Here is a 12,905-nt window from a genome sequence, read left to right on the forward strand (position 1 = left end):
TGATCCAGCAGCTGATGGCCCGGCTGGGGGTGTTCCAGCTGAGCATGCCCCTGGGGGCCAAGCACAGCTGCTGAGGTTCCGGCTGACGTGGTCCCAGCCGATGATCCAGCAGCTGATGGCCCAGCTGGTGGTGTTCCAAGCTGAGCACGCCCCTGGGGGCCAAGCACAGCTGCTGAGGTTCCGGCTGACGTGGTCCCAGCCGATGATCCAGCAGCTGATGGCCCAGCTGGTGGTGTTCCAAGCTGAGCGCCCCTGGGGGCCAAGCACAGCTGCGGACGTGCCGACTGATGTGGTTCCAGCCGATGAGCCAGCAGCTGCAGGCTCAGCTGACGGTCTTACAGCTGAGCATGCCTTGTATTTAATCATTGTGATTATTGTTAATTAATTGTTTGCAGTTGTTTAATTATTATTTATATGCTGCCGGTGACCCAACCACTGAAGGTCCAGCCGAGCAAGCCCATATAATCACCCATTATTATGAGTATTGTCAATTAATTATTAGTAGCTAATAATAGCAGCCGATTATTCACCTAGTTGTGCTTGTGGGGAGGATGAGCTCTGGCTCTTTTGGCCCGCCTCTTAACTGTCAATCAACTGATTTTTTTTTTCCTACGCAGACCCCAGAAAGCATCCCGTAGCAGATGTCTAACTCCCAGGTACCTATTTACTGCTAGGTAACAGGGGCATCAGGGTAAAAGAAACTTTGCCCATTTGTTTCCACCATCGCCGGGGATCCATCCCCGGACCCTAGGATGACGAATCTCGAGCGCTGTCCACTCAGCCTTCAGGCGCCCACCTGCATGAATACACTTCGGCTTCCTGTCCCCCACCACAATGAATTATTATTAAATTTATTCTTGTTGAAGGATGTCATTTTGTGGTGATTTATAATTCCCATCAGATACATTAGCTTGTTATTTCAGCTCCCATATAGTGAACTGTTTAGTTTATTTATTTATTTATTTATTTATTTATTTATTTATTTATTTATTTATTTATTTATTTATTTATTTATTTATTTATTTATTTATTTATGCATATACAAGAATGTACATAAGGAATGTGAGGATACAAATATGGTAATTACAGTCTTGTAAAGCCACTAGCACGCGCAGCGTTTCGGGCAGGTCCTTAATCTAAGAAAATTTTAAGGAGGTAAATACTTGCAAAAATTATAGACAAAAAATGATAACAGATTACATGAAATGGAAAAAAGATGAGAGAAAATTGTAGGTACAGTATATTAAAGCACATAGGTAGCTGAGATTGATTGCAATGACAGCTTGAATGGTAGTTGACAAAAAATTGGTAGGCACAATACAGCAGAAACAATATAAGATTGGTTGCAATGACAGCTTGAATGGTAGTTGACAAAAATTGGTAGTCACAATACAGCATATGGCTAGCACATAGAAGAAGACAGCAATGAACACAATGATAAGGTTGTTTGATATTACATAAAAATTAGGAGATTGGGTAACACTAGGTACAGAGCAAATTTAAAGCTCAGTGTAGGAAACTAAGAAGATGAAGTTAGGTACTTTTTGGTTTTGCTTTTAAATAAGGCAAAAGTTTTACAGTTTTTCAATTCACTAGGGAGTGAGTTCCATAGACTAGGTCCCTTAATTTGCATAGAGTGTTTACACAGATTAAGTTTGACCCTGGGGATATCAAAGAGATATTTATTTCTGGTGTGGTGATAATGGGTCCTATTACATCTGTCCAGGGAGAGTTTCAGAGCATGGTTTGCATTTGAGAACAGGGTTTTGTAAATGTAGTTGACACAAGAGAATGTGTGGAGGGAGTTAATATTTAGCAAGTTTAGGGATTTAAACAATGGAGCTGAGTGCTGTCTGAAAGCAGAGTTAGTTATTATTCTGATAGCAGATTTTTGCTGTGTGATGATGGGCTTAAGGTGGTTTGCAGTGGTAGACCCCCATGCACAGATACCATAATTAAGATAGGGGTAGATTAGTGCATAATATAGTGAGAGGAGAGCAGAGTTAGGAACATAATATCTGATTTTGGAGAGTATACCAACTGTCTTAGAGACTTTCTTAGTTATGTGTTGAATGTGGGTGCTGAAGTTGAGTCTCTTGTCTAGGAATAGGCCAAGAAACTTGCCATCATTTTTATTACTGATGTTAATGTTGTCTATCTGTAGCTGAATTGCATTTGATGATTTGCTTCCAAATAAGATGTAGTAAGTCTTTTCGATGTTTAATGTTAGTTTGTTCGTTGACATCCATAAGTGGACTTTTTTAATTCATTATTCACAACATTATTTAGTGTATGTGGGTTGAGGTTTGAATAGATAAGAGTAGTATCGTCAGCAAACAGTATAGGATTGAGAATATTAGAGACATTAGGCAGATCGTTTATATATATAAGAAATAGAAGAGGTCCTAAGATGCTGCCCTGTGGCACTCCAACGGTAATTGGTAGAGTGGAAGAAGTTGTATCATTGATGGTTACATATTGGTGTCTGTCACTAAGATAGGATCGGATGTAGTCAAGGGCAAGGCCTCGGATTCCATAATGCTGGAGTTTAAGTAAGAGGTAGTTGTGATTAACAGTATCAAAGGCTTTTCTTAGGTCAATGAAGAGTCCAATCGGAAACTCATTTTTGTCAAGGGCTGAGTAGATAATGTCAAGGAGACTAATGATTGCATCGTTGGTGCTCTTTTGGGACCGGAAGCCAAACTGGCAGGGGCTGAGTATGTCGAATTTTACGAGGTAGGAATAGAGCTGTTTGTAAGTAATTTTTTCAAATATTTTTGATAGAATGGGTAGATTTGATATTGGTCTATAATTGTTTATGTCCGCCGGATTGCCTCCTTTATGGACTGGCGTTACTCTTGCTTTTTTGAGGATATCAGGGAAGGTGTGACACTCTATAGATTTGTTGAACAGTAGTGCTATGGGTGGGGCAAGGGCATGGGAGGCTCTCTTGTACACAATGGACGGAATTTCACTGGTGTTCCCTGCCTTGGTTTTTAGAGAGTGTATGATGGACACAACATCTGCCGGGCTGATTGGTGAAAGGAGAAGAGAGTTTGGATAGCTGCCTGAGAGATATGTGTTAATATGTGTCTGAGTCTGTGGGATTTTACTGGCAAGATTAGCACCAACCGATGAAAAGAAACTATTAAATTCATTTGCCATTTCTAAATCAGTTGACGGTATATCCCCATCCTTGTAGAGTTTTATTTGGTTATGTGAGTGTTGTTTAGTTCCTAGGATACTAGAGATAATTTTCCAAGTGTTTTTCATGTTGCCTTTTGCTTCATTGAATCTATTCACATAATATGCAAGTTTTGCCTTTCTTATGATACTGGTAAGCATTGATGAGTATCTTTTAGCTACTTCCTTTGAAACTAGGCCAATCCTAACTTTCTTTTCATATTCATGTTTCTTGTTGATTGAGTTGAGAATGCCACTTGTGAGCCATGGATTGTTTAATTCAGATTCAGATTCAGATTCAGATGTTTATTCAGGTAAGGTATATACATACAAGTGATGTTACATTAATGGATTGATATATAGATAGAGCTAGTACATACAATGCCTAAAGCCACTATTACGCAATGCGTTTCGGGCAAGAAAAACATTAATATCTAGAACTTAATACTAATTGAGCATAAAGAATAAAAGGTGTTGAGAACAAATACAAAATAAAGATAAAAAAAAAAAAGGGGAACATGACTGAAAAAGCAGCACAAATACAATAGGTTGACAAACAGTGTTGATTAAAAAAAGAAAATAACAGATATGGGTTGACAATAGAGGAGTGAGGTAGATTACAGGGAATTTATTAGGTAGTGTTTAGTTTTTATCTTAAACTGGTTGAGAGAGGTACAGTCTTTAACATGGTTGGGTTGGTAATCTTTTGTCAGTTACTTGTTTGGTAAGAAGGGGACAATGAAGGTTGTAGAGCCTTAGAGTTTTGGAGAGGAAGAGGTTAGCTAATGAATTTATATCATGGGTATTATTGAATTCAGAATCCCAGTTAATATTGTGAAGTGCCTCTGTAAGATTGTCTAAAGCTGATTCACTGTGTAGCCTAAATGAAAGTTTCTTGCTTTTTGGTTCATTTATTATGCACCCCATACCCATGTTGTGGGGTGTAGTGGAAAGGGTTACCGAGGCACATAATGGGTGAACGGAGCAGGATCAAACTGGAAGACTACAATCCCAGAGTATAATTTAAGACCAGCACCTTGTGGCAATTTTCCTTAATTCATTCTCTTTCTCATTTTCAAAGTTGTTGTGGGTATAGGCGATGATGGTGTCTAGTCTAATGTGAAGAGGTTTCCCATTGTCAGGGACAGTTAGGAAGGCTGTTAATTAAACTTATCCTCTCTAGTCCAACCACTGATCTTTTCCAGGATACACCCCGCATTTATCTAACTCCCGGCCGTACTTATTTTACCCCACGTTTGTTGCAACAAAACGAGCCCGAACGTCTTTGTCCTGCAACAAGAATTGCACCCGAGATCTTTCAATTGTGGCTGACATATCCCAGCTTTTCTCGAGTCCGTCTGTGAAGTTAAAGTCAGGTTTAAAGGGCATAATAGAGAGGAGCGCTGCCGCACACCCTCCCACCAAGCCATCCGAGGGGTAACTGGGGTCGGGAGTCTGGCAGCATCACAAAGTCTCAGTAACAAAGTCTCTACTTTTTCTTTCTATATTATGCACCCCATACCCATCCCGTGGGCGGTGGTGTAAAGAATTACAGAGGCACATAATCGGTTCAGGAACTGAACCCTCAAGTTCGTTTAGCTAAGTAAATAACAATCAAAAGTCTCTTGTTATTGGCGATGCGTCGTGGCGCATCCGAGATGGTGCCTGCGGCTCCGACTTCGCTTTGCAAATGTCTTATTTTAACACAACAAATCAATTACCTGGCATTAACGATGAAATCAACCACCTAACATTAATACAAAACATTCTAGTTTGTATAAAATGTTGGTGATATAGTCAATAATAGAGGAGCGCAAGTGTAGAGAGGTTTGGGAAGGGTTGTTTACTAGTGTTGGTTGTGGTGGAGGTGGGTGGCGTCAGAAACAGCTGGGCCACCACTGCACCTGTCACGCTCTCCTCTCTCTCATACACACCTGGGTAAGCTGTACCGCTGCACCCCGCTCCCCACTGTATATGATGCACCACGGTGGGTTAGTGATGTGGGAGAGGGCTGGAGGGAGGGCAGTGACCTCACACTGAGACAGACACTCGCCTGGCTACGGGCATCCCAGGACGCTCTTCCTGGTGCAGTAATGGATGTTGTTATAGATTCAGCTACTCGGAACAAGTTCCAAGTAGCACGGGCTATGGTGAGCCCGTAACTTACCTGGCACAGGAGCGGGGCAAGTAGCACGGGCTATGGTGAGCCCGTAACTTACCTGGCACAGGAGCGGGGCAAGTAGCACGGGCTATGGTGAGCCCGTAGTGGATTTACCTGGCACAAGAGCGGTGCTGAGACTGTCCCAGTAATGGAGTCTTATTTGAGTATATTATGAGCTCCAGACCATCCTGGCGGCGCTGGCCCAGAGGTCACTCACATATTGGCCTCACAAACTGGACTTCAGTGTCTCTAAGCAAGTTATATTTGTGGTGAACTTGTTACAGTTTTAACTTGCAAGTTTTAACTTTACTCAAACTTGTGGCCAAGTTATAAGGATAGTAGACTAATTCTAATTACATCACTTTACTTGAGGCAAGAGAGCATATAGTTACTATGAGGAATGACTGAAGACATTACACCTTATCACAAGAAGACAGAAGAACTGGGCGGACATGATTACAGCATACACACTTTGTAGAGGAAGTGACATGGCAATCATGGTCAGATTATGTAGAATGAGTGGAACACAAATAATGGGACATACATACTTTTTCAGTGTCATGGCAAATGAAATGCACTATAGTGAAGAGGTTCAGGCCCAGACTCTGTACAGTACACGGTTTCAAATGTGGATATAACGGAACCAAATAGGCTTAGAAACCTGTACACCAGGTTAATGAATGCAGTGACCAAATAGCTGAAGCTTAACCTCAAGAAGCACAAGTTGGTGATTACTCCTGTCCCACCACTTGGGCTGGACAGTAGAGCAACGGCCTTGCTTCGTGCAGGTTGGCATTCAATACCCATCCGTCCAAGTGATTGGGCACCATTCCTCCGCCCCATCCCACCCTAAATCCTGACTCCTTCCAAGTGCTATATAGTTTTAACTGCTTGGCACTTTTCCCTGATAATTCCCTACTCCTGCCCAACAATAGCTCTTGAGGTTATCTTGAGATGATTTCGGGGCTTTAGTGTCCCCGCGGCCCGGTCCTCGACCAGGCCTCCACCCCCAGGAAGCAACCTGTGACAGCTGACTAACACCCAGGTACCTATTTTACTGCTAGGTAACAGGGGCATAGGGTGAAAGAAACTCTGCCCATTGTTTCTCGCCGGCGCCCGGGATCGAACCCGGGACCACAGGATCACAAGTCCAGCGTACTGTCCACTCGGCCGACCGGCTCTACCTAATGGTAACCCATCAATGTGCCCACCCACCCATTTCTGCCCAACTCATCCTAATTTCCAATGAACCTTTTCACACCCTCATTTGCCACACCCACCACTTTTATTCCCATCTACTATCCTGCATGATGTTCACCTTGCTGTACTTGTAGGGCTTGAACTTTAGCTCTTTAGTACCCCTCAATCTAAATATTAAGTAAGATGTCCTAAATGTGTTACAGCATTTTGTACTCTGCTGGGAGATATCAAATTCATCTAAAGCACACTTATGGCTCTTTTAAAGATTCAAACTGAACTTGGTGGGAATGTAAGGCATCTTGCCATGATCCATTTTAATAATAATAATAATAATAATAATAATAATTTTAGGCAAAAGTACATAAGAACAGTGTAGGATTCCTAGGCAAGAGAAGTACAATGCCTAAAGCCATTGGCATTGTATACTGAGGTATGATAACATAGGAGGTATGATTGGTTACATAGTTAATTAGGTAGCTCTCGGATTCCCTTTTAAACTGGTTGAAAGAAGTCTTTAATGTGATTAGGGAGGTCGTTTCACATTTTGTGACACTTAATTTGCAGAGCATTTCTGCCTTGGTTAGGTAGTACTCTTGGAATAATAAAAATATATTTGTTTCTAGTGAAGAATCCATGGGTGCTGTCACAGCCTGCTACAAAGCACTAAAAGTTGAGATTAGCATTGCAGTTTAATGTTTTATACATATACAGTATATAAAATACACTTGAGAGGATGTGTGGTGATTTAAATATTTAACATTCACAGATTTAAGTAAGGGACCATATGCTGTCTGGAGCTTGAGTTTATGTTCTAATTGCTGATTTGTATTGAGTAATTAAGGCTCAAAGATAATTTTGGGTAGTAGAACCCCAAGCACATACCATAGGTGAGATAAGGATAGATGAGCCGGGGAGGATTTACTGGGCGCAATTCCTTAACTGTAGCCTCTGTTTAACGCAACAGTAAAATGTGTACAGTACTTGGATGAAAAAACGATTCTTCGCGGCAGGGGATCATATTCCAGGGACCTGCCCGAAACGCTACGCGTACTAGTGGCTGTACAAGAATGTAACAACTCTTGTATATATCTCAAAAAAAAAAAATAAATAAAAAAAAAAAAATAATAATAATGAGAGAGTAATAGAACATTACCAGGACATAGCAAGGTACATAGTATCTGATTTAGAAAGAATCTCAACTGTTTTATCATTTTTTGGGGCTATATTTGGTATATTGCACCAGAAATTCAACTTATCAATGAGAACAAACATCAATGAATTTACTATCTGCTAGTACTAATTTGGGTATTGTTAATTCTTATATTAATTTGATCAGTGGATTTATTACCAAACAAAACAGAACATTTTATCAGTGTTAAAGGTGAGTTTGTTAGCAGTTAGCCAAAGATGGACTGTTTATGGTTCAGTATTCACTATGTTAGTTAGAATAAGAGTACAGTATTAGGATTGGAGAAAGTGAAGATTGTGTCATCAGCAAATAGAATTGGCTTCAGATGTTGAGTGGCATTTGGAAGGTCATTGATGTAAATAAGAATGAGGAGAGGACCAAGACTGAATAACTATGCAAAATAGGGGTATGGATTATTTTATTTGAGTATTACTAATTAGTAATCACTGCTGTGAAGGCCATTTAACCCAGTTTCATGTAGTTGATTCTGAGGGGATAGTTGTGCTGTAGTCATCATTATACTGTACAGTAATTACGTGTTGAGCGTTACCAATTGACAAACTCTGAGATGATGAGAAACATTGTCCAAGAAAGTTCCTACATCTTAAATATTGCAGCCTGTCATTCAAGAATGAATACTTACATTGACTATTAGTTGAGCATTAAAAAATGGACTGGTGCACTCAAATAAAACAAAAAAACATGTTCTGTACTACTGTATTAATTTTATAGAAGCCTCAAGAAAGATGGCAACAGCTAATCCCAACCACTTTGACTGGACGGTAGAGCGACGGTCTCATGTCTTGCAGGTCAGCGTTCAAGTCCTGACCGTCCAAGTGGTTGGGCACCATTCCTTTCTTCCCTCCCCGTCCAATCCCAAATCCTTATACTGATCCCTTCCAAGTGCTATACTGTATAGTCATGGCTTGGTGATTTCTCCTGACAATTACTTTACCTAATTCTAAACTTTCCTGGCCTTGCATAGAACATATTTGTACTAAATTAGGCCTCAGAAGGCATATATTAGGTCTAGGATTGCTTATTTAGGCCTAGGACAGGATAGGTAATGTACATGAACTTCACAAATGGTTGGAAGACTGGCAAATGCTCTTTAATATAAAAAATGCAAGACCTTGCATATGGGGCATAATAATCCACATCACTGCTACCAAATTAATAACATAACCTTGCAGCAGATTGAAGAAGGAAAAGACCTTGGAGTCAAAATCCACCATTCACTGAAAGTTGCACAACAGGCTGGAGCAGCATGTAAAAAAAAGCTAATCAAACCCTCGCTCCCATCACAGTCGACTTGATAACGGTCCAGGACCGACCGAAATGTTGTTGTCTTCTCATCTTCTGGTGTGGAGTTTGATCATCACTGTACTATCATTTTTAGAGGATGGCTTGAAATATTAAGTACTGTACTGGTATCTATACCTTTGGTATATATGTACAGAGGACCACATGCTTCCCAAACTCCTTGGGACTGAGACTAAACGGATAACCTGTTGTATCCAGGTAAGTGATTCATCATCCTAAAAAACCAGGGGAAAAAAGTTGACAATTTTGTTGCAGAAATTCTACAGTATTTTGTTTGTACTCACCAATATGAGAAGTTCTGATCCGCTTGTTAACTTGAAGATTATAGTTGATGGAGCATTGTTATTTAGATGGAAAAAGTAGTGGTGGATAGTGATAGTGTTGGGTTAATTGAAGTGGAGATTAATGGTGATGAAGTAACCTCAGCAGACTGCCTTTCATCATGTACTGTAATGTACCTAATGCCATGGCAGGGCTTAAACCTTCAGAGCCATCCATTAGTGTATGAACAGTGCTCAAGTGGCGCCAAGTATGGTCACTGGGCATACTACTTCCATCTTTATCGCACATTTTTATTCAAACTGCCTGCCCCCCCACCAGTTAATCAAACTTTTTTCAGACAAACCTAAAATGGATAATGGGCGTATTTGGATAAATGGCGTCCAGAAAGCACATTGTCGTCTGTAATATACTGTATCAGGTACACTAGCAAAACTATCAGTTATCCAGATTCTCTTGTTTTTCTGAACATTTAATCTATATAATCTGGACACAAGCTCAGTTAACAGGATTTTAAGCCTATCACTGCAACTAGACTTCCAGTCAACTGATTCTTTATAATTGAGATATCGATACTCTATACTATATTCAACACAGTATTATTATTTACCAAGTATAATATTGTATCAATTCTCTCTTACCTTGACAGGTAGCTAACCTCTGAAGAAGCATTTTGTGGTGCAAGTCCCTTAAATTGGTTCTACAACTGTATCTATGGAGTAGTCTTCATTGGACATACATAGTCTTGAATCCCACAGCTGCAGCAGATTATACACGGCCAACATTCTGTATAGCCTCGTCAGCCGGCAGTGCCAGCTCCATCACTGTGAAGCATGGTAAGCCAAGCTGGTGAATGCAGATGTAAATTATTAATCGAAAATAAGCTTGAAATTTAGTTTTACTAATTTTTCTGTGATAATGAAAAACCCAAAACTAACTTTAAGTATCAAATACTGGATATGTTTTGCTACCATTTATCATATTTCCTAATATTCAAATCATTACTGTACATAAATTCATTGCATGATCTTATTTTAACATACAGTATTGTGCCCAAAAGAAGAAAATAGTGGTTTCTTTATTATTTTAGGAAAATTTAGGTAGATAAGAAAACAGGCAGGAAAATACAAATATACACATACAAATCACAATAGCGTGATGCATCAATGAACAAATCCACAAGGGCCATGACGAGGATTCGAACCTACATCCGAGATCTTCCCAGATGCTGGTTTCAACTCTTTTTGACCATGTCGTAGCTCAGTCGACTAAGGCAGCGTCTGGGAAGATCTCGGACATATGTTCGAATCCTCGTCACGGCCTTTGTGGGGTTGTTAATACAAATATAGTTTTCTTGGGGTATCTATAGGGTTAGGCCACTAGTTTTCAGCCACTTAGCTGTCACATCTGACTTGTTCCTAGGATGTCGCCTGTATCTAGACTGTCACCAGTTAATGAACATTAATGATAAAAAAAGTCCAATCTCTGCACCAATGTCAAGAAACAAACCAAACAAATTTTAGAACTGAATATACTCTGATAAGATATTGAAACATGAAAGCTATATAATATGAAACTGTTAGAATAAACATTATGATGTGCAGCTTTCTATGATGTTGTGCATGGTTCTTGCAAAAGTTGTAAGAATGTGAAATATTTTGCTCTTCAAATTTAAGTGGTCATATGATTTAATTAACTCTTAGGCAGCAGACATCGTCAATTCTTGATCAGGGTAATATGGTTATCATCATATGAATATTTAAATAATTATTGCTTGGGTTTTACATGTATGATGCAAATATGGATATAATAGGTCTATGGGAATGTAATGGAGTTCACCTTGACCCATGAAAAAATCCTGCCGACATTTCATGGTATGAAGGCGGTTATTGTCATGAATATTCCTTGGGGGAATGCAATCATTGTCATATGACAATTTAAACAATTATTGTCAGGGTTTATCATGTATCATGCAAACATGTATCATGCAAATAGGGATATAATAGCTCTCTGTGGATGTAAATAAAGGAAAAAGTGATAAAATAATTGGTGAAACATCCGAGGATAAAACAGAAAGTGTCAGCAAAGTCAAACACCAGGCAGTCACAAGTGCCAGACGCAACCTTACAGAACGCCTCTACCCAGTGAAACTATCCTCCCAGCAAGCATAAGAAATATTGCCGGAACAACCGTGGACATTTTCAAGAGGAAACTAGATTTATTCCTCCAAGGAGTGCCGGACCAACCGGGCTGTGGTGGGTATGTGGGCCTGCGGGCCGCTCCAAGCAACAGCCTGGTGGACCAAACTCTCACAAGTCAAGCCTGGCCTCGGGCCGGGCTTGGGGAGTAGAAGAACTCCCAGAACCCCATCAACCAGGTATCAACCAGGTATAAATATTCACCTATTTTCATGTATTTCTTACATTTTGCATGCACATTAATAATTTTATAATGGAAAAATAATTTTATGGAATTTTTATATTTTTGTGTTCATAAGTGGGTACTGTATGACCATTTCTCCATAGCCGTTGCCTAAGGGTTAAAAAATAAATCTTAGAAAAATCAAAATAGGACATTAAATAGGAAGCAAAAAGGGCTTTTGAAGACAGGGTAGCCAGAAATGCCAAGAAAAATCCCAAAGGCTGGCTTCCAGTAGCTTCCCGGTGCATTGAGTTTGAGTAACACAGACACACCCATATTTCTACCTGGCCTCTGGACTTGCACAGGCTTACCAGACATCAGAATCAAAATTTGGTGAATTTTGGAGGTGAGGAGAATACAGACAAATTCTGGTCCTGGCTCCCGGAAGGCAAAGGTCTGTGTAAGAGGCTGGGCTGGATTGGTGAGGGTGACTGGCTAGGCTAGACTGGCCCGAGGGTGAGTATCTCGTTAATCATTGGTGTCTAAGTGACACGTAATTGCATTATTATTTATTCTTGTCTATGTGTTAAGTTGATTATTAGGTACTTCTATTTTGTTGTCAATTAATTTGTGATTGTCTTAGTGACAAGAGTGTTAACATAAATAAATTAGTGTTGTCTCAGTTATAAGTGATTACAGTATTGTTATTGTTGTGTTTTGTTATCATTGTTGGTTGCCACTGCAAGTTTCAAGTGTAATTGAGTAAGTGTTCACTAGTAATCAGTTTAGTTCACATTGCATGCCCATGCAAGAGGGTAAAGACTGAGGTTTCTTACGTACCAAAGTGGTAGGAGGGAGTCCTGCTGTATGGTTTTGCATAGTTGTTGAAGTGACACTCGATTAATGTAACAAAATATTATAATGTACCTGGATTGTACCTGGAGTGAGTAAGTTTATTGAATCAATTTATTTAGCTGTACTTTTGTCATTCTGCAGGCGATGAATCACAGTAACGTGGCTGAAGAATGTTGACCAGACCACACACTAGAAGGTGAAGGGACGACGACGTTTCGGTCCGTCCTGGACCATTTTCAAGTCAATTGTGTGATGACTTGAGAATGGTCCAGGACGGACCGAACCGTCGTCGTCCCTTCACTTTCTAGTGTGTGGTCTGGTCAACATTCTTGTCATTCTGTCATCCCTTTTTGA

General features: G+C 40.1%; 1 protein-coding gene across 1 annotated transcript in view; it reads left to right on the forward strand.

Annotated features, from left to right (window-relative positions):
* Positions 1-5,038: 5,038 nt before the first annotated feature.
* Positions 5,039-12,905, forward strand: part of LOC123748963 (E3 ubiquitin-protein ligase TRIM65) — a 31,797-nt gene continuing 23,930 nt past the window's right edge. The window contains exons 1-2 of the mRNA XM_045731077.2: positions 5,039-5,121; positions 9,985-10,171. Of these exons, the coding sequence (XP_045587033.1) occupies positions 10,169-10,171 (3 nt within the window). The 5' untranslated portion in view covers positions 5,039-5,121; positions 9,985-10,168. The remainder of the gene's footprint in view (positions 5,122-9,984; positions 10,172-12,905) is intronic.

This window comes from Procambarus clarkii, chromosome 13, assembly GCF_040958095.1.
Source record: "Procambarus clarkii isolate CNS0578487 chromosome 13, FALCON_Pclarkii_2.0, whole genome shotgun sequence".
Lineage (NCBI taxonomy): Eukaryota > Metazoa > Arthropoda > Malacostraca > Decapoda > Cambaridae > Procambarus > Procambarus clarkii.